This window comes from Anas acuta, chromosome 2, assembly GCF_963932015.1.
Source record: "Anas acuta chromosome 2, bAnaAcu1.1, whole genome shotgun sequence".
NCBI lineage: Eukaryota > Metazoa > Chordata > Aves > Anseriformes > Anatidae > Anas > Anas acuta.
The window spans coordinates 42,598,339-42,623,617 of NC_088980.1; the positions used below are offsets into that span (position 1 = coordinate 42,598,339).

General features: G+C 39.3%; 1 protein-coding gene and 1 long non-coding RNA gene across 12 annotated transcripts in view; one reads left to right on the plus strand and one right to left on the minus strand.

The window, feature by feature from the left end:
• Positions 1-18,247, plus strand: part of RBMS3 (RNA binding motif single stranded interacting protein 3) — a 697,130-nt gene extending 678,883 nt beyond the window's left edge. For all 11 annotated transcript variants that reach the window (XM_068674436.1, XM_068674437.1, XM_068674435.1 and 8 more), the window contains 3 exons: positions 5,585-5,665; positions 8,171-8,298; positions 12,138-18,247. In XM_068674436.1, the coding sequence (XP_068530537.1) occupies positions 5,585-5,665; positions 8,171-8,298; positions 12,138-12,144 (216 nt within the window). In that variant the 3' untranslated portion in view covers positions 12,145-18,247. The remainder of the gene's footprint in view (positions 1-5,584; positions 5,666-8,170; positions 8,299-12,137) is intronic.
• On the minus strand, positions 17,689-21,281 carry LOC137852576 (uncharacterized). The gene is made up of 2 exons (XR_011093941.1): positions 20,371-21,281; positions 17,689-19,406 (listed from the first exon to the last, which is right to left on the minus strand). It is a non-coding gene; the product is annotated as an uncharacterized lncRNA (long non-coding RNA).
• Positions 21,282-25,279: the final 3,998 nt, after the last annotated feature.

Genomic DNA, 25,279 nt, shown 5'->3' on the forward strand with positions numbered 1-25,279 from the left:
TGTGGCTCATGCAGCGATATGGAACCACACAAAGTCACTGAAGACCAGACTCTGGAATCTCTGCTCATTTAAGATACATGGGTTAGCATTTTGTCACATAAGAAGACCCATTTAATCTTCCTTCAGCAGGCTGATGTGGTACAATGCTTAACAGCATATGCTGGTGCAGGGATTCTGCGGTTTGGCTCTGTCCTTGGCTGAAAAGGCTCTGTGCCTTCTCGGGGTCGTGTGGGTCGATGAAATTGGGAAAGCAATCTTTGATTCTTGCAACAGGTAGACATTTTTATAAAAATAAAAGCAAAACAAAGCAGCATTTTCACACTAATTTTATAAAAGCTCCTTCTTCCTTGTCCTTAATAAACCTACTAATCCTTAGTGCTCAGGGTTTCTGAATCTACTGCAAACTTAAATGCTAATATCTTATTTTGTAAATTCTGATTTTCTATCTACCGAGCAACAAATTCGTTGTTGGTCAGGTTATCAACTGCTGTCACTCTGTAAAATCTCCTAATGCTCAGAGTGGCCGAGAGAATTAACATACAACCAGTGGCCTTCCTGTAATCACAGCTGTGTTATTTCACAGGCAACTAGGCTTAAAAATAGAATTGTACTTTAGGGTGGTTTCGTATGGTTTCTGTTAATGATAACCTTCAGAATTTAAATAGTGTGTGGTCAAAGTCTGCTGGTGGTATAAATGGAGTCTTGCAAGAGGCACTCTGTCTTTCAGGCACTGTCTCAGCTGAAGCTCAGCATCTAATGACTGGAATAAGAGGTGTCTGCAGTGCATCTCACCTGCTAGGCGCTTGCCTGACTCTGCATTAACTTGTGCCCAAGAAAGGCTGACTAGGGCAAACAAATAACTGGACGTTGTCTGCACCTTACTCCCAGGTCACTCAACTCCACCTGTGATGGGAGAAACACATTGTCCTCCCTCAATGTGCTCCCTTGCTGTGCAGGCAGCTGCTTTCCTCCTGTTTTTTTCTTCTCAGTGCCTGCTGCCTTTATGGGCTTAGTGTTTACTGCAGGCTCAAGGAGTCTTGCTGGAGCCAGGCTGCGATACCCCACTGTTTGCAGATCTGTAAGAACTGATGTTGCCCTCTGAATTAATCATGATCCTTCCCACAGTTTCATTTTGTCCCTCACCCCTCCTTATTTGTTACCTACCTCCTTTTGATTAACTCTTTGTAGTCATTCAGGGACTCTAAAAGGAGAGCAGATGTGTGTGTATCACTACTCCCTCATTTTCCACCTTATATATTTTTTCACATGCTTAAGCAGTTTCGAAAAGTTAAAGACAAAAATCCCATTAGAACAAGGTGTGAACAGAATTGCTAATGTAGCATGTAGGGTAAACTGCTGCTCTGATGAGTGCAGCCTGAATTAAGCAGACAGGCATTGTGAAGTGTGCATTATATTATACTACTGCGCATCTTCAGTGCTGAGAACCCGGACTTTGTTGCATGAAGAAACTAATAGAATCACAGAATCACAGAATGGTTTGGACTGGATTGAAAGGGACCTTAAAGATCATCCCATTTCAACTCCCCTGCCATGGGCAGGGACATCTCCCACCAGACCAGGTTACCCAAAGCCCCATCCAGCCTGGCCTTGAACACCTCTAGGGATGGGGCATTCACAGCTTCTCTGGGCAGCCTGTCCCAGTGCCTCAATGCTCTCATAGTAAAGAATTTCTACATATTATCAATCTAAATCTACCTTTTTATAGTTTTAAACCATTAGTCCTTATCCTAGAGTACAAAGAAATTAAGAGAACAGGTACCATCAGCAATGTCTCTTTTTTTTTTCCTTTTTTTTTTTCCCCGATATAGAAATTACCAGCTTTTAAAGTATCAGAGTGCCAAACAAGCTCTCTGATACCCTCCAGATCTGTCACCTGTGCATAGAGTCATTATTCATTTTACTGTCATAAATAAACAGCTTCTACTTTTAGACCCACAAAGCCTGTACAGTTGAAGAAGAATGAACAATGCTTTCTTCTGCTTTCTGAATACTTTGTTGAATGACCGATCACTTTCTAGCTCAATAATCTTTAATCCTGATGGAAGAATATGACAAAGAAAGAATGGGCTTGGATTTTTCAGATTCTCTTATTTCAGTGTTTACAATACTAATATTTAGTGGAATTAACTGGGTGCTCTTAAGCCAATCATGTGAGACGTGCTGCCTCCCTTTCAGATGTATATAGGGACAAAGAACTCGTGTGTGGTTTATGGAGAAGATAAATCTCAGTAATGTTATGACGGAGAAGTCTATTTTTTCCATTTGCCTACTTACAAGTTACAATAATTTCTTGAGATAGGTGGGAAGCTATATGCAGATTATATGCATGAGTAAAGGACCTGTGCTCACCATGGAGCCCCATCACAACAGAGACCCTTAATTAAGGGATGCCCATCAAGGAGAATCTTCATCATGTGTGGTCCTGAGCAGGTAGATGTGGCCTGGAGGAGGCTGCGGCCCATGGAGAGCCCCCACAGGAGCAGGCCCCAGGCCAGAGCTGCAGCCCGCGGAGAGGAGCCCATGCAGGAGCAGGGGTCTGGGGGGAGCTGCCACCCACCCGTGGGGGACCCATGCTGGAGCAGTTTGCTCCTGGGCAATGTACCCTGTGGTATGGAGCCATGTGGGAGCAGTTCTTGAAGAGCTGCTGCCTGTGGGAAGCCCCCACAGGATCAGTTCGACAAGGGCAACATCCCTTGGGTCCCCATGTGGAGCAGGGGAAGAGACTGGCAAAAGGAGCGGCAGAGGCAAAGTGTTAGGGACTGACTGCAGCCCCCATTCCCCTGTGCCACTTGGGGGGAGAAGGTGGAGGAGGGTAGGTGGGGAGAAGGCGTCTTTAGTTTGTTTTTGTTTGTTTGTTTCCCACTGCTCTAGCTTGTTAGTAATAGGTAATACGTTCTATTAATCTCCTTATGCTGAGTCTGTTTTGCCCGTAACAATAATTGTTGAGTGATTTCCTTGTGTTTATCTCAACCCTTGAGCCCTTTTCATTGTATTTTCTCTCCCCTTTCCCGTCAAGGATGGGGAGTGAGAGAGCAGTTGTGGTGGAGCTTAGCTCCCCAGCTGGGTAGAATTATTTCATTTATGCCATTGTTGCAACTAATTTTGCTCACAGATTATTTTTCTTTTTAACTGTTTTTAACATTGTTTTAGGGCCCCAAGCAATTTAACCAAAAGGTTGAACCACCGTTACAGTGGGCATTTATATGAGCAGAATACGTTATATACAGGGAAGAAGTCACGTTTTTGGAGTTCTTCATGGAGTCTGGCACAACTGGGGCAATCCATGCTCTTGCACTACCACCAAGAGCAGTGCTTGCCAGCAAAAACACCAAGTGATTCCCAGTTTCAGTTGTGCTACAGAACTCAATGCCAAAAGGTTTTGCAAAAAATGGAGTGGTCTAAATTAAAAGGCAGTTGAATAATTTGATGTCTTTGTATTAGAGCTCATATGTGGTTGTGTGTAAGGTAAGAGGATGGAAAGACAACTGATGGAAGACAACTGCACCTTATGAGTCTCAGCAGTTATCTTTTGGGTTCAGGGAAGAACTCTGAGGAAGTCTAAGCTAAATAAGGCCACTTTAGTTTTAAATTAACACTGGTAATTAAAATATTTATACATTTGAGTGAAACTAGCCTGGGTAGGTATTTAAAGTCCCTATGGGTCATTGCAAAACTGAGAGTGAGAGCTTCAGGTTAAATATTGACGTGTTTAGAACAATGCCACACAGTGGATGTCACCCCAACATACATGCATGTGATGGCAACCCTACAAAGCAGAATGAATGGAGCGGAAGCTGCTCTGGAACACCCCGCTGTAGCATTCTCATTAGTTCCTAATCCTTAAGGCAGGAGAATAGTCCAACTGTACTGAGTACAATAGGGATAGTTGGCCTAATGTCTTTGGTGGGTTAGCATTCATAAAAAAATACTGAATTCAGTTCTATTTCTGAAGGAGAAGAGAAAGGAGCTGCAGAAAATCATGGCCTGTTACACGGGAGATGCTCCTGTCTCTCTTTGTCTTATGAGAAAGAAAATGCTGTGGATTTGTATTCACAAATATTGTAATGATTTTCAACACAACATTCTGCTCCTATTACAAGTGTAACTTCTGTCACCTATGTTTCTTATTGATTATTTGTTCTATAGAAAACAATTTCATTGAAATAACTTTTTTTTTCTTTTACTTTACTTTTTCATTACTTGAATGAAAAGTAAATGATTCTTACTTCAGAATTTAGCTCTTGGATTCTCAAACATGACGTTCTCATTCCCTCAGGCCTTTCTCCAGTCTGTACCCCACTCTGCAATTTTGTAATGCATGTTTGTGACAGGCATATCAAACCATCCAGTTAGTTTAGAACTGAGGTGAGAGAGTGCTTTAAATGTAAATTTTACTATAAACAGCAGAATAAAATCTTGCAAGCACTTCCTAGCTCTGCCAGGAAGCAAATCTATATTTAACGCATTTTAAAATTCATCAAATACATTCTGGGCTGATTCAGATCTTCAGCGTGTCTTTGAAGATAACATGTAGTGGAAGTGTCATACAGTCAGTTGTGGGATTGGGCACATTCTGAGATTCTTGTCAGTGAAGACATGCAGTTAGGACTGGATTGTAGAAAGAAAAGTACATCCGGATCTGACATCTTAATATTGATACTTTATTTGAAGCCTTGAAAAATCTGTTGCATTCAGTTCAAGAGCTTTTATAGAATTGCTGTATATAAAGAGATTAGTTCCATATCAATGGCAAAATTCACATATGCTCATAAATTAAAAAAAAAAAAAAAAAAAGGACAAAAAAGGACTATCTTGTAGTACTTGGGAGACAAAGTATTTTGGAAAAGCTAATAGCAAGTGTTTCTGTAATAATAATTGGGAGAAGCTTCAAAATGCATAGAAAAGATCCATGGATATTAAAAATGATTCTTAAGAATTTAGTTAAGGCTTCTATGTACAAAAGGCTCCCAGACATGTCTTCCTCTTCCTTTATTTTTCCTGGCTTGGATCACCCCTCCACTCCCTGTAAACTGAAATGTTCTTAATGATATGGTTAAATTTAGACAGGAATAAAACTGTCAAATTTTGTGCTTCATGTTTTGTAGGTGTCATTAAGATAAGATAAATAAGATTCCAAAATACTGTTTAGATTGTTTCTGTATCTGTAAACACTACATATATATATATATACGGGCTGTTACCATGTCTCTTTACTGTTTTATTTAAAAGTACAAATAGGAGTCTCTCCGTTTCAAAAAGCATGTGAAAAAATAAAATACAATCTGAATCTATCAGCAATATGTTTACTATCGCCTGTATTCAAATGTGACCTGACATTGAAGTTTGAGACTGATTTTTAATAGCTAGAAGGTAATTCCTACCATTCACTAAAATCCTTAATTAAGGAAATAATAGACTATACATTAACGAACAAACTCTCTACAGAAAATTGAAAGAGCGTCATGCTTCTAATGTGTTTTTTTTTTTTTTTCTTTTCTTTTTTTTTTTTTCAGCTTGATTGTGGTTTTCTAATGTTAATTTGCCTTCAATTTATTTATTCTAGTACATGACTGCTGCTGCACCTATGCAAGGGACCTACATTCCCCAGTACACTCCTGTGCCTCCAACAGCTGTCCCTATTGAAGTAAGTTTATCTCCATCCAGGAAAGCAGAGTAAAGGGGTAACAGAAGTCTTCTATCTATTATGCCTCATTGCACCTGTTTTTTGAGAGGGGCCTAAAATCACTTTATGGAATGGTACATCTTCCACATATTAAAATTAAGACTGCACATTCCTTCTCTTTTTCTTTTGTTTCTTTTTCCTTCCCTTTATATTTATTTATTGATTGACTGATTATTTGCAAGGGCTCTTGTTTTGCATTTGTTTTGCTGTACAGCAAGATATGGAATGAAATATCAGTGATTATTACTATTTTTTCCCCATGTACTTGGGAGGGAGATGGGAAGAGACAGGAAAACAAACCCAGCAGGCAGACCACGAACCCAAAAGAGATTCCAAGAAGAGAAGATTGCAAGAGGGTTTGATGCGGTCCTTAGCAAGTATAGGTAATTGCTGAAACATTTAGCCACCAGAAAAAGTGATTGAGCAATGGAAACCTTCCTCTTGTATATACAGACGTGGAGGATGCTGCACTGACTGAGTGCTTTTTCATCCTTGAGGAAGGATTCGCTCCCTCCCTCCTTGGGGCTGAGTCATGCTGATGACAGTCTAATGAGTAAGTATTTACTCAACCCTGTAGACCACAAGCTGCTGGGAGAGCATCAGCTCGGCCTCCACTTCTGTGCAGCGTTATAAGGGCCACCAAGCACAGCGAGGGGAGGGAGCCTTGGCATCCCCTTCAGTGTGTACTTCTCTTTGGTGCTATCCCCTTTTATTAATATCTTCTCCCCTACACTGGGGTAATGTGAGGGGTGCCAGGGTCTCCATACTTCTGTCTTCAGCTGTGTGGACTTTGGAGTTGCTGCTATTGCTGCTTTGTGCTTTGAGGATGCTGTGCTAGTTGTACTGTTGGCATGGCCCCACCAGCAGTCAAGTACTCACCCTGGTTTCTCTCAGTTCTCTGAAATTTCTAAATGAGGGCCCACAGAAAAGGCTGCTACTGTTTTGTCATACTGTGCTGATCATATTTTTAGTCTTTTTTTGCTAGAGGATAATTCTGCTGTAGGCCTTGTTTACTTACCGATGGGCTATGAGTACCTCTTTTTAATTGCCATTCTTAGGTAATAAACTGGACAGATAAATCAAAAGGAAACCGTGGGATGTAGATGAGAGTGGCTCATGCAGCAGTACTGGCCAGTACCAATGAAAAATTAAGTTAATTTTTCCTGAGCCCTCCTCACCATCACCCACTGGTATATTCATGCCTGATAAAGTCCTTTGATGTAGTAAGTAAATATTATCTGAATACATAGCCTGTTTTGCTCTGATCCAGTGACGAATATTATTGTTACTGTTTCTCTGTATTCATGTAGCATCATGAATCAGGACCCTGCTATGCTGGATGCTCCCCACAAGCAGAGACCAAAAAATATGGTCTCTGCCCCAGAGAGCTTACATTCTCAAGATGAGATGGACAATAGTAAAAGCATAAAGACAAAGAAATAGACAAAAAAAGATAATAATGATAGTCTGTTAAACAACAGATATGTAGAATTTATGAGAAATTAAACACTTTTTTTACCACAGATAATATAAAATAAACTACCTTTTGTTTACATAGGACTCAAATGAAAACAAAGCAAGTGCTTTGTGCTCCCTCTTCTGGCTCTGTTGTGTGCAATATGGTAATAATGCATGTTCCCTGGAGAGACCTGCTAGTGTTATTAGTGTGACCAAGACACCGAACATGAGAGTAAAGGAAAGAAAATGATGTTCACCTTGAAAGCATGCAAAAGTAGTCGAATTCAGGCTGTCTAAATAGGCTAAAAAAATAGAATATAATGTTAAATCCATATATATCAACTTTTGTATATCTACTTAACTTTTTTGTTTGACTGTTTTGTTTACAAATTTGTAAATAAAACTGGAGCTTTGACTTAACAGGTAAAAATATTTAGTGCAAGTGAAATTTATTGTTGAAATGAAACATGCATAAGTACACTGTGTACTGGAGTGCATTTTTTTCTTAAGGCAGCTAGAATTCTGATGGGCATGTAATAAAGCAGAGGATGGTAGACCTAGTCTTTGTTTCTATCTCACTGTAAAATGAGCAAAATAAAAGTGAACTCACTGTGAAGTTGGGGTAGGTAAGTGAAAGTCAGAAGAGCCATGCACTTGTTAAAGAAAAGACAAGAGGTAAAATCAAGACACCACTGAAGTCAGAAGTTTTGCCTTTGGCTTTGAATGGACAGAAAACCTTTCCCAAATGTGTAGGTATTTGCCATGGCAGCTTGTGAGAACAAAGTACTAGAGATGTTAGTACACTAAGGGAGATTCTCATTGCTGGATTATCTCTGTAAACTAATATAGTTTGTTGGGTTAGCATGTGGTTCTCCTATCTCAAACTCTCTTAACCATACAGTACTTGTAGAGAAATACAGGAATGTGAGCTGGTGCTGAGTTCCTTTATGTAATTCAGTAAAGTGACTAAAAATAGTAATTTTTTTATGTTCTCATTTGACTCCGTAGGGTGTTGTTGCTGATACTTCTCCACAGACAGTAGCATCATCATCACAGGAAGCCAGTGGTCAACAGCAACAGATGACAGTGGAAACATCCAGTGAACATGCACCTGCATATTCTTACCAACAGTCTAAGTAAGTAGGCGTATACTTTGTAGACTGAGGGTTTTGTCTCCTCCGTATAGTGGCCCAAATTCTCCTTCCCATTTCAGCACTACAAATTCAGCATAGCTTCATTAAGTTCAGATGAATAGTGTATATAGTAATCTAATTAGGAGGGGGTTTTGCCTGATGGTCGCACCTAAGCAAATTGTATTTTTCTTTTGAGTTGAAAATTGAGATGAAATTGAGTTCCATGCTCTCTAGCAGGCTTCTGCTTGTTCTGGACTCAAAAGGATCTCAATAACTGCATTAACAGTCACCATACCAGGTTAAACCGCCATCTAGCATCAGAGGTTATAAACAGGACTTAAATTTTGCAGTGGCAAAAATCAGCATGGTATTAACATAAAGGTTCATTTCTGAAATTCCAGCTAGTTATGTAAATTGCCCCAAATGGGTGTTTGTGAGCATCCTAAACTGGTGCCATGCAGATACCAAGTGGGCAGAAGCTAGAAACAGAATGGAAAAGACTGTGATGAGGAAAAGACTATGTTGTCTTTCTCTCATCCTCTGCTCACTTTATTTGCTTCCCGTGGAATACCTTGCAAAATTTGAGATCTATACACTGATAGCTTGACCTAGAACCCCATCATTTTCTGAATTATCCTCTTACACTCCTTCCCTTTGAGATAACGGAATCAGTCCTCTTGAAGACAAGTCAGGGACTTAGTCACAGGTACTGATCCACAGACAGGTTCTAGGAATTTGGACCAATTCTAAGAATTTTGCCGTACTCCAAACACAGTCATTTATTACATGTACATTGAAAATCAGCATCACAGTAAAAACAATTAGGCAGTTTTTATCTTGTGGAAGGAAGTAGACAAATCATCAGATAAGAAAAATGTTTGGTTTATCAGCTAATGCATCGTGACATAGTACTTATGGTGCAAGAGGCATAATATATGAGCTGATATAGAAAAGATAGGAATTATAACAATCTGTCAGTTGCTTTACTTCATTTGCAACCTCAGAAAGTGGAAGATGCTTTTTTTTGTCTAACACATGAACAAACAATGGCGTCAGATCACACAATGGCCCTTTTTGACTGCCGTACTTTGTAATACCTGGCTTTTTCATATGTCACTCCCATATTTGTTCAGATGTAAATACAAAAGCAGTTGATCACATGCATTTTGTTGATTCGTCCAGTACTCTATTTTGGAGACACAATCTATGCATGTGTACCCCTCCTAGCCATCAACCTCTCTAGTACCTGTAATGGCAACGTACTTAAAGAATATAGTTAGCCAAGAGAGAAATACACATGACAGTGCCATCCTGTTCACTGGCTTCGATGACTGTGTTCTGAAGGTACTTGGATTTGATCATTCCCATGTTCCAGTTCACTTTCAGTTAAGTCTCCAAGCAAAAGAACTTAAGTTTAGATATGTTCATAAGGTAGCTGTAAGCAGCTGCTTCTGGGATTTTTCCCACAGAGGAGGAAACTACACTATGATTCTTTATTGAAGTGAGTTCTGTGTTCTTTCTCACGTGGTGAATTCCCACCTTCTCTGAGAATGAGATCCTTCATCTTTCCTGCCTTGTTGCAGTGATGGCTACGGTTTTAATGGCACTGGCATTTATATTCAGAGGAAATTCTTTCCTTTTAAATCACACAGAGAGATCCACCACATATTTTTTACTATGATTTTTTTTTTTTCATGAAAAGTGCCCTCTATTTGTGTCTGCCAGTTGTGGGCATAAATCTAAAGTGTGGGAAGCTGCAGAGAGAAACAAATATGTATGCAATCTCTGTCTTAAAACAATTCCTACCAGAATATTTCAGTAATCTTTAACATAATATTAAATGAAGTTATTTAGCAATTAAGATACAGTGTTTTTAATCCACTCTTCGAAGGGCACATTTATTAATAAGAAGTACCATGCCCAATATACATCTGTTTTCGAAGCAATAGAGAGGAAATAATTAACATGACTGCATAAAGATTTTGTCAAATATAGGTAAAGGAAAAGGCAGACATTAAAAAATAGTTGCATAGGAACTGATCAGTCAGGAGAAAAGTTCTAACAGTGTATTTCATTATTTTTAATTTCTTTACAACAATCATGAAACTGCAGGCAATGAAGGAGGGGAAAGGTACTCAGGGTGGTACAAGGATATTGTACTCTCTTTGTGAAAAAATAAACCATAAGATTTAAAAATTAAGTTTCCCTTTTTTTCATCAGCATACACATTCTTTCATTTAACATGCTGGCTGCTCTGTTTGAGCATCCCACACAGGGATGTTCAGAAATGATGACTTCATGTCAAAAACCTGACTTCTAGAAGTGGAGAAATATAGGAGAAGCAGCCTTCTGTTTCTGAGCAGACAGCTCAACTCTATGAGGAAATCACCTTAATTATTTTAGACCTGCAATGCCTCTTTTCTTCTCCTCATAAATCTTTAATTTTCCACATAAGAGTGTGAAATCTGTGAAGTGGCTTTAAATGGCGATCCTTCCCCCTGGAAATTGTACTCTCTTACCCCTAAACAAAACTCTGCCTGTTGAACAAAGTACTCTGATTTTAAGTGTGGGAAGAGTTCAGTTTTTCTGAAGCCTTTTCTGGGCAACCTCAATGCCAGGTTGTTAAAGAATGTGTGCTGCGGCCCCTTAGTGCCCACTCTACTCAGAGAGATTGTAAAATCTTAGGCACTGAGCAGTCCAAATTGAGTACTCCTACTGGAAGTTATGCATAGAGAACTGCTTTAAAAATCCTAAGTAAATAGTTAATTCTTATTTTCCACATATATCTGTTGTTACATTCAAAATATTAATTTCAAGGCTTTGTGCAATGGAAAAAAAATCTTTGGCAAATTTAATATTTAAAATCAAAGTTCATTTTATGTTTACCATACTGGAGAAATAGTTATGTGGCAAATATTAACTCATAATAATAAAATTAATTTAAAACTAAGCAAGGCAAATGCTTTAATGCCTAGAAAGGAAAGGTGCTAGCTTCTCTTGAGTTGAACTTGAGTTGTAAAAGGATTTTATTCCGTGCAAGGTTTGAGGACTGTAGGAGAAGCAATAACTCTTACTGATGGCTTACTGATATATTTACTAGTGTTTGTAAGTAGGATCTACATCTCCCCCCAGGATCTCGTATCATCTTGCCAAGATAAGTTTTATTAAACGTATCTTAAAATTTTGTGAAACCTCAAAAACACAAAGCGTGTGTTATCTTCTTAAGAAAAAAAAAGGTAGTTTAGCTTGTTCTCCATGCTAATTTTAGCAAGACTTCAAACTATATGTTAAAAAAAAAAAAAAAGAAAAAAAAAAGATACTTTTCTAATATTATCTCAAAAGTTTCTAAGTTAGAAATAGCTGGCTAATTAAGCAGACTGTTCCACAGTCTAACTGTTCTTGCCATCAGAAAATGTGTTCTTATTAGCAAATTGGATGTATCCTTTTATTGTAATTTTATCCCTTATTTTATCATTAGTATCCAAAATAAATAGTGCCAGTTAATATTATGAAAATATTCTCTCTCTTATTGTATTACTCTTGAAATATTTACACAGTGCTAAGCCACGTATTCATCTGATTTCATTGTAGTTGGACTACCCATTAAGCATAGCATTAACAAAAGTAAAGTCATCTGCTTAGGATGTGTTAACGTCCCCAAAGCAGGAGTTCCCTATTTCTGCCTGACTATTTTCAGCTTGGTGGTGGTATCATATTTAAACAGCTGCAAAGTTAGTTTAGCTTGGATAACTTTTAAAGGGAATTGGGTGGAAAAAAAGGAGAGGAGCCTATTTCAAAGTTGTTTTGACTTAATGACCACTTTAATTCAATTGTTTTTACAGACAATAAACAGGACTGAAGAATGTCGGTCTGAAATCTTTGCCTTGAATGGAGAAACTTCACTGAACAAGAAGTTGGCTTCCAGTTTGCACAGGCGTCAAATGAATGCTTTTTTTTTCTACCTTTCCCAACGAAAACAAAACAGTGTTTTTATGTGCTGTGCAAATGGTTCCGTCATGTAGTCTGACAATTTTATTTTTGCTATTTTTTTTTTCTTAACTAAAGAAAAAACCCAGAGGAGAAATGCTGGGTTGACATTTCATCTGGACGAACATTCGAATTCAGAATTTACCTGGAGGTGTAGCTAGATTTTCTTTTTTAACAGAAAAAACTGATGATGTCAAGAGGGAGCAAGTTGAGATGAAAACCAATTGTCTTCCTCAAAAATTAAGCTACTCTTTTTCTCTCATTTTATTTTTCTTCTTGTTTTAAATTTAGAGTGTTTTTTTGTTCTTTTTTGTTGTTTTCTTTTTTTTGTTGTTGTTCAATTGTTTGTTTTAAAGAAATGTTTAGGTAAGGTTTATCTTGAATCTTAATTGCCTTAATTTTAAGGACGTCAAAGGCTCTCAAGGCAAGCTGTCAACGTCTTGTTAGAAAACCCGAGAATGAATTGAAACTGCTCACACCGGTGCTGGTGCAGAAGTTTAATAGACTGAGTTTTTGGGGTGAACAAAAATAAACTGTACAGTTTAAAAGAAAATGATTTTCTTCTTTTGAAGAAAAGTTGATGATAAAGGAACTGTGGCAACTGAAAGGATTGGAAAAATGCTGGGACTTTTATGAACTTTGTCTTAAGTGTTGACAGAAAAAAATTCTAGAAGGCTAAAGCATTTTACAGTAAAGTTATTGAATTGAGAAAAAAACTTGCTGCATTGTAGAGAATGCAGGGTTTTTTTCTTGCAGAATGCAGATTTTTTTATTTACAAAGCGTGATCGCTAGCAAAAGCATTAGTGCTTTTTATCTGCAGTCTTTTTTATGAGCTTTAAGAAGTTTTTAGTCTGCTTTGCTTGTCACATTGCAAAAACCTAGCTTAAGAGCATTAAAAAAACTTAAGTAGATAGGAGCTTATGGTCAAAAAAGTGCAAAAAAAGCAATAGATAGAAGAAATTGTTGACAATTTCTGTAGTCTTTCCTAGTTGTGAACAAATGCAGCCTATGGATGGCCTATTTTATACCAAAGATGAAGTGACACCCTAACGCAGTCCAGAAGATAGAGGTTTTTTTCTTTTTTTATCTTTATTTGACCTACATGGCCGGACCAGTTCTTACTTTCTTGTTTGTTTAAACTATCTTCCACTGGTGTTTTACATACTGCATATGTTTATAGTGGAAATTTCAGAATAGTTGGTATGAGAAGCTTATTGATGGTGTGCTTTGGAGAACATCACAAAGCAGGGGAGCGGGTCACCAACTAATCTGTCCAGGTGGGCTTAATTTTGATGAGTTTTTCTGTTGAATTGCCTGATCCTTGGTATTTCTTCTGAAACAACAGTCTTCCTTCTCAATTCCAACATACCACAGACTCATTTCTTCACCTCAGTCTTTGTCATCGTCCAGCATGCATAGCCACCTTAATTCTGCGTTTTTCGGTGATGCATTCGAATTGCCAGTTAGATGCGACAGAAAGCAAACTCGATCTTTGTTCTCATTTTAGCTCTCCCATACAAGCAGAAATGTTGAAAATGACTTACGCTAGCATTGTCATGCAGGCAGGAAGTTAAAAATTATTCTTCTCTGCTATGATTTCCGTTGTCTTAATATGTTGGCTGACAATCACTAATTAGTATGATTAGGCAGAAAAGACACCAACTAAATTGAATCCACTGAAACCTGTTTCAGGAATGACAGTTATTTTCCACAGAGAAATCTTGATTATGGCCCTTGATTTTTCCAAGCAACCAAAAAAGGTGAAAAGCAAGTCAAAAGATGATTTTTTTTTCCTTAAGGAGGCAGAAGAGAAGCAGCATTTAAATATATACATACATAAACATATTTCTATATGTAAATTTAAACCAAACATTTTTAAACTTTCCTCCATTCAGAAGAGAGGGGAAGCTTCATCACATTTATTGTGGTGCAATAGAGACAGGGTATCCATTAAAAATAATTAAATTCAAACATTTATATTGGATCAATCTGATTCAGCCACCCAAATCTAAAAAGAGATCTCTGTTTCCCTAACCTGACTTTTAGGGGGAAAAAGTACACAATTATTTTTTTAAATTGATAAAACAAGATCATATATTTTAATGTAGTGTGGGGTGGGAGGGGGTTTCCCAAGTAAATGGCTGCTAGATATGCAACATATAAAAGAGAGGAATGGGAGTTCACGTGGTTCTTCACCATAGGAAGAGGGCCTGATTTTCAGAAGTGATAAAACTTCTGCTTTCTCCAGAGTAGTTGTTGATACTTGACACTTCTGAAAACCAGATGATGCCAAAGTAAAAGAACAACAATATTGACATTATTAATTCAGGAAAATAAATAAATAAATAAATCACATCTCTTTCTGTTCCACATACTGTCTCATTACATGTTGCTTTTTGAGAGTGGCACTTGAATTTTGTCCTTGGATAAAGGTTCCCTCTTTCTTTGGAGGGCATAGGGGGGAAAAATCAATCTAGCCTTATTTTCTTCCTTTCTACACGTACTCTCTTTCTGTCTCTCTCTGAATTCTTTGTACAAATAGTGATAACCCCGGGCACAATTCAGTTAAATATGAAATAAACATATTTGTTTCTGTGTTAGTTCTAATGTGACATACAAAAAGTCTCATTTACTATCAACAATGAGGCTACAAGGTAGCTACCATGTGGCTGATGAATATGCTGAGGTACCTTCTTGTTTCTATTCAGAACTCTGCTGCTTTATTTATACATTCAGAAACATTTTTGTTATTTTTTTCAGCAAACAAATTTAAGCAATCTCAGTGTTTTTTATTAAGTCAGACAGGCAGCACGATATCACAGTGCCTGTCACTTTAAAGTGTTTCAAGTGCATTCTGTGTTAGAACTGTTCCTTTTCTTTTTTTCCATGCTGCAATGTTTAATAGTGTTTGAAATCAAAAGAAACAAAGAAATAGAGGAAGAAGAAGAGGAAAGAAAATGGATCCCCTAAATACAATTGATCATCTTACTGTTCCCAAAAATCAGTGAAATGGTACTTGGAAGTCTATGTTCTATAAGCAGTGTGAGCTTTGAGTATAAATAGACATAGATCGTAAGGTAAGAAAAAAAAATGGAACATATAAAATGCTCAGAAAGTGGTAAATTGTTTGTAAAAATTTTAAGATGAGATAAAAGATAATGAAAAGCAACACACTTTGCTGCATGGTTGTCATCACAGCACAGGAATACTTGGTGGCTTCTGAACTCTAAAACTGGTTTTCTTTATGTTCTGGCTAAAGAGATTTATTGGAAGGTTTATTATAATTATCTTTTTCGACTTTTTTTTTTCTGTTTTTTTTTTTTGAAGATCAGAATTCATAAAGTCAGTATCTATGTCTTGCCAATTAGCTTTAAATATCACGAGGGTTCCTGAAAGATTGCAGAAACAACTCTAGAAGTCTAAGGCAATGGTGCCTGGCCCAGCGGTCTAGAAGCAACATCAAATCCATAAGCTGAACTGCGTATGTACTTTCCATCACACCTGAATTCTTGTAAATAGTCAAATCTGGATGTTCAGGTTTGGTATTTTTGTTTTTACTTTAAAAGATAAATACGGGATGGGTGTCAGAAAAATATGAATTATGGCTAGAAAATTCTGAATACCTGGGCTCGTCACTTAACACTGAGAAAAAATTGATACAGTGGAACTGAAGAGAGTATTATATTTGCAGGTGCTGACCAGAGTGTAGATCAGGGCACTGAAAAGTCTCACTTTTTCCAGTGAGATTGTTGAGGGACTCTTCTTCCTATCTGGCTCTACTGCTGGTTTTGTAAGCACTTTTCACCTGTGACAGTCAGGCCTCAAATTGTGAATGTCCTCCTATTGCCTTCCAGTGAAACAGACTCTTGAAATGTCCTTAGCTTGTGCTTACTTGTATAGTTCTGTTTACCAAGAGACTGCCTTGGTTGTGTTGGTCAAGAAATCCACTGTAATGCAGAATGAGGCATATCTGAGAGCAATTGCATCACATTGTATTGTCTTCTGCTATGGATGCATGCCCAACTGTAGAAGATAAAGGCTGGTTATTAGGGAAGTTGAGGGCTTAAACTTTCAATGGGCAATGGGCTGAAGCATTCAAATGGATTTTTACACAAGTAAAAATCAAATGAAGGGTATTATTTATGTATGTATGTGTACCAAAACTCAGCAAATTTGAGGAAGCCTGCATTGTAATAAAGTTTATTTTTAATATGTCATAGTATTTGGATCTATATTATGTTGTTTATGGTACTGAAGGGTGAGATTGATAATAAGTGTTTAAGAAATTGCCATGCTTCATGATTTTAAGCTTGATGGTGCTCCTCATGCCACTTCATTTTAATGCTGAGGTTGACATGAGAAAAACTGTTTTAGGCAGACTAGCTGAACTCCACCTACAGTAAGAGTCATGCTAAAGAGTGATAATGTGCTTAAAGTAATAAAGCAATCTATTTTTAGTGGTGAGACCAAATGTGGTAGTTGAAGATAGTAACGTTTGATACACACATGGTCAACATTTCCTTTCAAAACTTTATTTAACATGAAATTGGTCCTTATACAAAGAAGTGCCCTAGGGTAAGGGATTTTACAGGTCTTTCTAGGTTAGCCCATGTGAACTGAGAAAACAGTCACGGTGTGATGGAAATGCAAAACAGAAAACAAGACACTGACGTTTGGTGTATTAGTCTTTTCAGTTGAATGGCAATTGGCTCTAATAATGACGATTCCTTTCATTTCTGATACGCATACACACAGTCATGCCCGCCCACTTTCCCAGAGGAGGGCTGAGTGACCGGCAGACTCCTGTCCCTCACTGGAGCAGATTTCTAGAATCTCAGCAAGCAGCAAAGATGCAGTATAAGGAAAGTTAGCCCTCAAAAAGAGCACCCTTTTTTTCTATATTGCTCCTGTCACCTAAATAGGCTAGAGCTCTGTATGTACCCCAGAGATTTATTCACCTTTGTGCCTCAAAGCAGGCAGAAGAGACCCTTTTTTCTCCGCTTTATTAACATGTTCTTTGTTAAAATTAACAGAAAACTATGAGAGAAAAGTTGTTTAAAAAGTGAAAGTGTTGCTTTAGCTTTTCATGATGAGAAAAATGTTTGTCTTTATTTCAGTTGTTCAGGATTTCACTCCCCAACAGTGACAGTTGCATTCTTTCGAGTCAATAAAAATGTGTAATGAAGAGAAAAATATCAGCCTTTGACAGGTTCACAAATACATGTCTCCTTGCAGGGCCAAACCCTGCAAGGTCTAAGCACCTTCCAAGATCTGGATCTGCTGTCCTTAAGAGAGTATCTGCCCAACTTTAATTTCTGCCTATAAGTGTCTTTCTCTTGGATAAAAATTTTATGAATCTGGTGGAATTTACAGTCAGTTATATTTTTAAAGGCCCAAAAATACAGCCTAGAGAAGAGAACATGATGTTTATGTAACTGAAGTATTATTAAATATTCTGTATTCCAGAGTGGAGGAAAATTCTACTATCTTTTGGAGGCAAAACAACTGTATGTAAAAACCAGGAAGCATACAGAATTAATATAGGAACATTTATTTGTTTTCCTTTTTAAAGGAGAATGAACAGATTCTGTCTGTAAGAAAAATCAAAGCAGCTTTGAAAGCAGATGAACTTCCTATCAAGAAAACGTGCATCACAAAAGTGGGACAGAGGTTCTTTAAAGCCCTTACAGACCTCATTGTAGCCAAAATGTAGAATACAGAACCTCTGTGATACATTAAATTATGAATCTTATTTATATGGGCATCTGTGTGCTGATGTCTCAGAATGTCTTTGAAAGATCTGTACTGCTATGATTTTTTTTTTTTTTGATGTTTTCCATTTGTACCACAATCCTAATAGCTGCCATTTTCCCACTCCTGGGGCTTTCTGTAGATCAGTGGATGTTAGGTTTAAACTTCTGTTTTCTTTGATGAAGCTTTCAATAAAAAAATAAAGAAAGAAAAGAGCTGGGTGACTCTGTGTTCTTGTGGAACTGTGGTGCGGAGGCTTCCCGAGCCTGCAGCGTGTGCGCCGAGCACAGAGGGAGCAGAAAGGTTTTGCAGCAAAGTTTGCCTCCTCCGTGCCTTCACCGAGCAGAAGTAAAGCATTGGAGATACAGGACAGCTCTGCTGCCCTGTCACCAGCACAACCTCCTGTGTGTTAGAAGGTGAAATACGGAAGAAAGTTTCTCTCACACCGAGTGTTTAGTGCTAATGGGTACCTGCTGTCCGGGCTCTCGGCTGTGCTCACCTGCCTCTGTTTCTGAGGCTTACTTTAAAGAGTGACTTCAGGGCAAAAGTGGCCACGTGGAAGACAGAAAATCTTTATTTACAGAATAACTACAACCTAGGCCGTGGTAGTACAAGCCATATTTCATCTTGAAGGGGAGCTGGAAATAAATCGCTTCCTCAGCCACATCTCACAGGGAACTTGAGTGAGCGGCTCTTGCATTGCCATGCGCGCGCCTTCCCACAAGGGCCTTTCTGTGCTGAAGGTGAGGGCAGGGAGGTTTCCAGTAACTCTGCTTCCTCACCGAGGAGCTTTATTCACACGTTGGGAACCACAGTGTGTTCCTCTTCTCCCAGCCTAGCAGGAGCCTGGCTGTCTCTCTCCCTCATAGCTTGTGGGATTGTCTACACACTTCCCCTTCCATTCATTCTGCCCAACAAAGCATCCACAGATGAGCTTCTTGTTCCCTTCAGTCTCTGTGCCTCTGCTCCTTGTCCCGTTGTTGCCAGTCTTGTCTTCAGGAGGACTACTCCGTGCAAAAGTCTCCATTTATTTAGCAGAGCACAAGTCACCGTGAGAACTAATGGCTGCCAGGAGTGGTCCTGAGGCTGCCCTCAGTGTGGGATGATTTTTCCAGGCAAATAGTAAGCCTGCCTGGTGGGTGACATGCTGCCCAGCACATCCAGACTGGCAGGCTGCAGCAGCCCTCTGCTGCATGCAGGGCAGTCATGGTGAGGGGAAGCAGGCAGGAGATGCACAGCTTTCTGCTTAAGCCCTTCCAGAGCCTGCTGGTTCATAGAAACACAGATGTGGTCAGCAAAGCTTGTTTACTGATGTTTCTGCAAAAATTCCAGTTCTGGTCTGAGAAAGATGCTGATAACAAGACGTTCCTTCCTTAAAAAAAAAAAAAAATGCAGTTACACATCTCTGCTAAAGGCATGCTCACCTTTATCAGCTTGCTTTTCACTGAGACATCACTGAACTTACTTGGAGGGACATAAATGATAAGTAAATAATCTACGAGATATGTGTACCACTTTAAATGGAGGGATTGACAATCTATTTAAAATGAGGTATCTATTTTTTAAAGCAGATCAGGCTTGGGCTTATAGTGTGGCTAACTGAGGACCTAAGTTCTGCACTGAAATACTGCTGAAAAAAATGGAAATGTCCAAGAAAAAGATAGAAAGCATGATTTACACCTATTATTTGACTTATCCCAGCATTTTTTACCAGATAATATATTTTCTATCTTGCATGGCATTCAGCTACTGATACACCATCAAATGAAAACTGTGAAAGCCCCTTGAACATCATTCCTGTGGGATCTAATCCCGCATTTTTCACTCAGGCATCATTTCTTCCTTTTTAACAATTGTGCTGCACCACCCAGAAACCTACTGGGTGTTCTTTTCCTCAAGTAGAGCAGTTTCTATCCAGTGCCACTCTCAAATGAAACACATAGCGTAACACGGTCTCCCCTAAACTTCCCACCCATGATCTGCTTATTTTCTAGTTAATCTTGTTGACATGAGGAAGAGTTGCTTGGCCACCATTAACTCCATTTTTAGTGCAGAAGAGGAGGCAGAAGCAGAACAGACAGAGCTCATCATTTAATACCAAGGCACAGCAATCATTAACTGGAGAAAAGCAAGAACAAAGTTGTTCATTTGAGGAACGTAAAACAATGAAGAAATCAAAGTTCTTTTAAGCTTCCCTCTCTCTTTCTCTTGCTTGGCAGACATGCACACCCACCCAACAGGATTAAAATTGCATATATCCATTTTCAGGTGCAGATGTGGCCTTTGGTATGTAGCTACACACCTGCATTTCGTCCTGTTCACAGCCCCTCACTCACCTGAGCCTTATCAGTGAAAAGAACTGAATAAGCCATCAGGAGAAGTGGAGGTCTGGTCCAGCGCTGCCTTTCTCAGTTTGTGCTGCAAGTCCAGCTGTGAGCAGTTGTCTTACTAACAAGCATTTTGGCAGTCTGGCTTGCTTGCTGTAGAGGTGAGTGTCCAAAAGGCCTAGAAAGTTACCACTCCTTAAAAAAAAAATTGTTTCATTTTTGTAGCATCTCTTCCCTGTTTCTCAGTCATGTCTCTTAGGTATTACGTCCTATGTACGCCTCCAAATGAGCAAATAAATATTTGTTAAAGTAACACACAGAGGCCCCAGTCTCCACTGGGCACTCTGCTAACAGAGAAAAAAGACACACTCTGCAAAGCTTATGAGGTGAAGGAAAAATGATCCTCTTAATCCATTAAGTGATTTATATTTCTGTTGGACCCTCAGACACAGCTGAATGCAGCAGGCTTCAGCATTACTGGTTACTTTTCACAGCAATAGTTGGCTGTAGCACAGAGTTCATGGACTGCTTTCCAAAATCCATTTCCCTTTTCACATATTGATTCTACTACGAGGGCTTTGGGATGTAAACAGCTGTTTGCAAATGACAGTTGTTGGAGAATATCCAATTCCTTTTTCTTCCCAGAAAAGAAAAAAAATAAAAGTTCAGAAGGAACTTGTGGGTAACATATCCTGCTGTTGAGGAAGAGTTACCCAGTCATTCCAGCTGGTGGAATTGCTGCCACCAAAATCATCTTGAGGTGCATGATGCAGACTTGCATACTGTGGTAGAGCTTAGATGAGAAATGTCTTCAAAATAAAAGAACTTATGTTGGAGGCCATAATGACCTTTAAATAGTGCTAAAGCCCAGAACTTTCTCTGAATATTGATGAAAGTTATCTATAGTGACATTAGCTGCTCGTGATAGAGTTGTTTCTACTATGTATGACAACTGAATTGCCTTTGTAGAAGAGGGCATCACCTAAACATAAACTGAACAGCAGTCTTTAAGGACTTCTTTGGTGAGCTAGCCATAAAACTGTCCCTTCTTATGTCTTACTTGTGCATTGTTGGAGTTGGAGATGTTTTCTGCAACTCACATTTTCTCCTTGCTTTCCATTTGTACTTGACTCTCCTGGTGCTCACTGCAAACTGGTGACAGCGTCTGCACTCCTAATGAGGAACCTGCCCTCTGCAAGGACCATGAGATGCCACTGGACAAGAAAGAATTCTTCCCACATCAAGGATTTCCCTGCGTTTCAGCATTAATCCTTCAAATTTGCCACTTTTAGCTGCATGAAACATGCTTATTACTGTAATATGCTGCAGCTCTTGTAGCCAGCTTCTCTTGACAGAAAATACAAGAGAACAAGACTTCCTCTTACCCTCTCTACTAAAAAATCCTAAAAGGTGTCAGAAACTTCCTACAGCTGTGATGACCCAAGATCATGGAACTGCAAAGCAAAAACCTCTGCTCTGCAGCTAAATTCTGGTTTATTTTATTGTAACTTCCTCCTCCTCCCAGTCCACTTCCAGCTCATTTATCTGTCCCACCCGCACGTAGCATCCTGTCTGGCATGTAGAGAGTGAGCTTTTTGAGGTGAGTTCTATCATTTGCTTATACAGTACCTAGGAGACACTTTCAAAAGTACCCAAGGCATGAATGCCAAGCTATAACCACACTGGATTCTCTGCTGGGATGGTTATTTCTTCCCAAAACACATTATTTTTTATTAGGCTTGGAAAGAATTATCATAAAGAAATAGGGATTTCAGCATCAAAGCACACTGTGGTGGTGGAGACTGTTTACCTGAGAGAAGCTGTTTGTCGGCTGGGCAGGAGTATTAAAGGCTGTTGCTAAATGGACAAAAAAGAGTGTAAAATAGGCAAACTTCCTAAAAAAGAGGAGGCAGGAAATGATCTTTCCTAACTCAGAAGAGAGACTTTCCAACCTAGTGAGGGTCTGCCCCATTTTGCTTCACCTTGGAGGCAGCTACAGTTTAGGAAGGCTGAGATAGGCTGAGCGTGAGCTGTCCAGGTGAGTGAATTAGCAAATAATTTTGATTAATTCTACACTCAGATAAAAGGGAAAGGACTGAAGCAGGATGGATGGCTGAGGTGCACGCAGACAGTGAGGGAACGAGGAAACTTGAATGTCAGATAGCAGGGCATCAACACCCAGCCCAGAAAATTGTTTCCTTCCCAGTGTGGCACAGAAAAGCATTCACTTTATCAGTAAGAAGGCTCAGAAACATGGGATGATAAATTTTATAGCAGGATTACTTTTCCTGGTAGTGATATCTACAATGATCCAATATAAATTATTTACAAAATAAAGCCCCAGTCCCTTTCCTCCTTCAGCAGCTCTGCCTGCCTCCCCTAAGCACAGGCAGCAAGACATTTAATCAGCACAGTTTTACCTGGCTGTGGTTATCAGTAGCAATGCAGTGAGAAAGAATGCTGTGGCTAAAAGTGTTTCAGGCTTTTTTTCTCTTTACTTTCTTGGTATCATTCATATTTTAGATTGTTGGCTTTCTTTTTCCAAGAAAGACTATGTAGGGGTAACTTGTTTAAGGTAATAAAAACATACATATATATATATGTATAAAGAATAAATAAACTGAATTATTAAAGAGGGCAAGGTAGAATTACACCCTAAAAATAAATAAATAAATTATGCACCCTTAAAGAGATCCTCACTTGTGTGGTATGTCTGTTTGCAGACTAGGGTAATGCCCAGCAGCAAGAAAGATTGCTGCTTTTGGTATTCTACAAAGGTCTTCCTGATTTTGCTCATTTGTAAAAGTCCTGTCAAAAAATTCCTTGTGCTGTGGATATCAGTGCATACACATCTGTATACACACACCCATCCTTAATTTCTCTAAACCATATGCCAGGCCTTCAACCATTTTCATCATGAGAAGTGTGCTTTCTGCCATATCCATTGCAGCACTGTAAAAGTCCTTCAGAAATCTTTCCTCTGGGCCCTGGCGAAGTGGCACAGCCTCTGCGGCTGTGTGGTGAGGTGTGGATGTGAGAGGGAAGGTGTAACTGGGGACCGAGCCAAGTCTGAAATGCTGGTCTCAGCTACGGAACCATCTGGGCCTGATCTACCCCGAATTTCAGAAAGCTATCGTGCTGGAAAACAGGATTGCTGCGACAAATGTCATCAGCTCCTCCTAACAATCAGCAAGGTCTCTTCCTTCAGTACTTGAACGAAAAGGCAAACTGAACAGCCTGCTTCTGTCTTGCTGTGACACTTTTAGCAATAAAAGCTGCCTGGTAGCGAGACACATGAACAGCACTTTCCTGTACGTTTGATCCACCTCTGTTCCTGCCAGTGCGAATTTGGGCTTTGCTGCCCTGGTTTGTAATGGCTGCAGGTGCCACGCGGCACAACAGACGCAGCAGGGAGATGTGGTCTGTGGGTAATTAAACGTATCTGAATTCAAGTCGCTAGATATGAAAAACGACCTCTGCGCAGAGGTAAGAGAAAGACATAAGTATTACTGTAATCCCACCTTCTTCTTTAATAGGGGAATTCATGGTAATGGGCAACAAAAAAAGCACCTTTGCCTTCGCCCTTAGCTTTACTTAAGAAGCCTCTGAACTTTCTTTCCTCACCACAGGCTTCAGTATTCCTTTTGTCTGCACAGGGGCACCCCGCAGCAACATCTCCACTTCCCACCATTGCAGACCTATGTAAAATACTGGGTGTGCCCATAGGTATTGGGCACTGTCCCGGCAAGTGCAGACCTCCAGGAACAGCTGAGGCTGTGAGCTGAGGGCCAGGCTGTAAGAGGCCCGGCTCCACCCGTGGCAGCTGGCTGCTGTAGTAAAACTCTCCGGGGCTCGTGAAATAACCGACATGAAAGTGACGTTTGGCCCGAGAAACGGAACTCATTTTTCAATTGACATTAAAGAGGAAATCATTTTAGTGTTAGTTGATACTGCACAGGCGCATTTTCAGTAATTAAGGCTCCGAAAAAGCAATGGAAAGACCTACGAGGTGTGTTAAGAATGAAGCCAGAAGCAACATGTGAGAGGTGCCAGCTGAAAGAGTCTCTACACTGGCTGCTACACGTAATGGGAAACCTCGAGGAACTGCAGAGGGAAGGAGTAAACAGCAGCCCAGGATAATCAAGCATGGAGGAGCCTCATTTGCACCTTTGAGTATGGTGCAAGGACCCAGCAAATACAATTGTAATTTCAGAAGTGTGTTATGTGTGGAAGTACATATAAAACCTATTCTTATGGCTTTGAGGTGCTGAGGAAGAAATTTTGCTCTATATCTTCTCTGGTCTCAGCCTGAAACACTTCTGATCCCATCCCTTCCTTCCCTGTCAGCTAAGAGGGCGTTCATATGCAGAGATTTATTTTTACTATTTTCTAATTCTGTACTCTTTCATTATATTAGATTTCAATTCTACATCCAGTTATAACATTTGGAGGGTTTCTAGAGATTGTTTTGCATCTTCCTTCTTCTAAATTATAATTCACAAGGATATTAGAGATACCATCTACTATGCACAAAATCAGATGACATTCCTGCATTTTTGCAATAGAAAGCCACAAAAAGCGGAGTCAGCTTGGTCCATGGGATATGTATATTTTTAATAAGGAATGCTCAAAACACCTAAAGGTAGAAGGTTTTGTTGTTGTTGTTTTGTTTGTTTGTTTTTCTATGTATCTCCCTTCAGGACCCAAGTGAAATTACAGTAGTTCCCCTCGGCTAGCCCCCAGGCAGAGGTGGAGATCTGAACTAGCAAGACGGATATTATCGTATCCCCAGGTGTACATGCTTTGCTGTTTATTGCCTAAATACTTTCCAGATTAACAGAAGCCACCTGCCTCTACTTTCCATGCTCCAAGTTTGTGCCACAATCTTTGAGCAGGGAGTTTATTGTTGATGAGGATG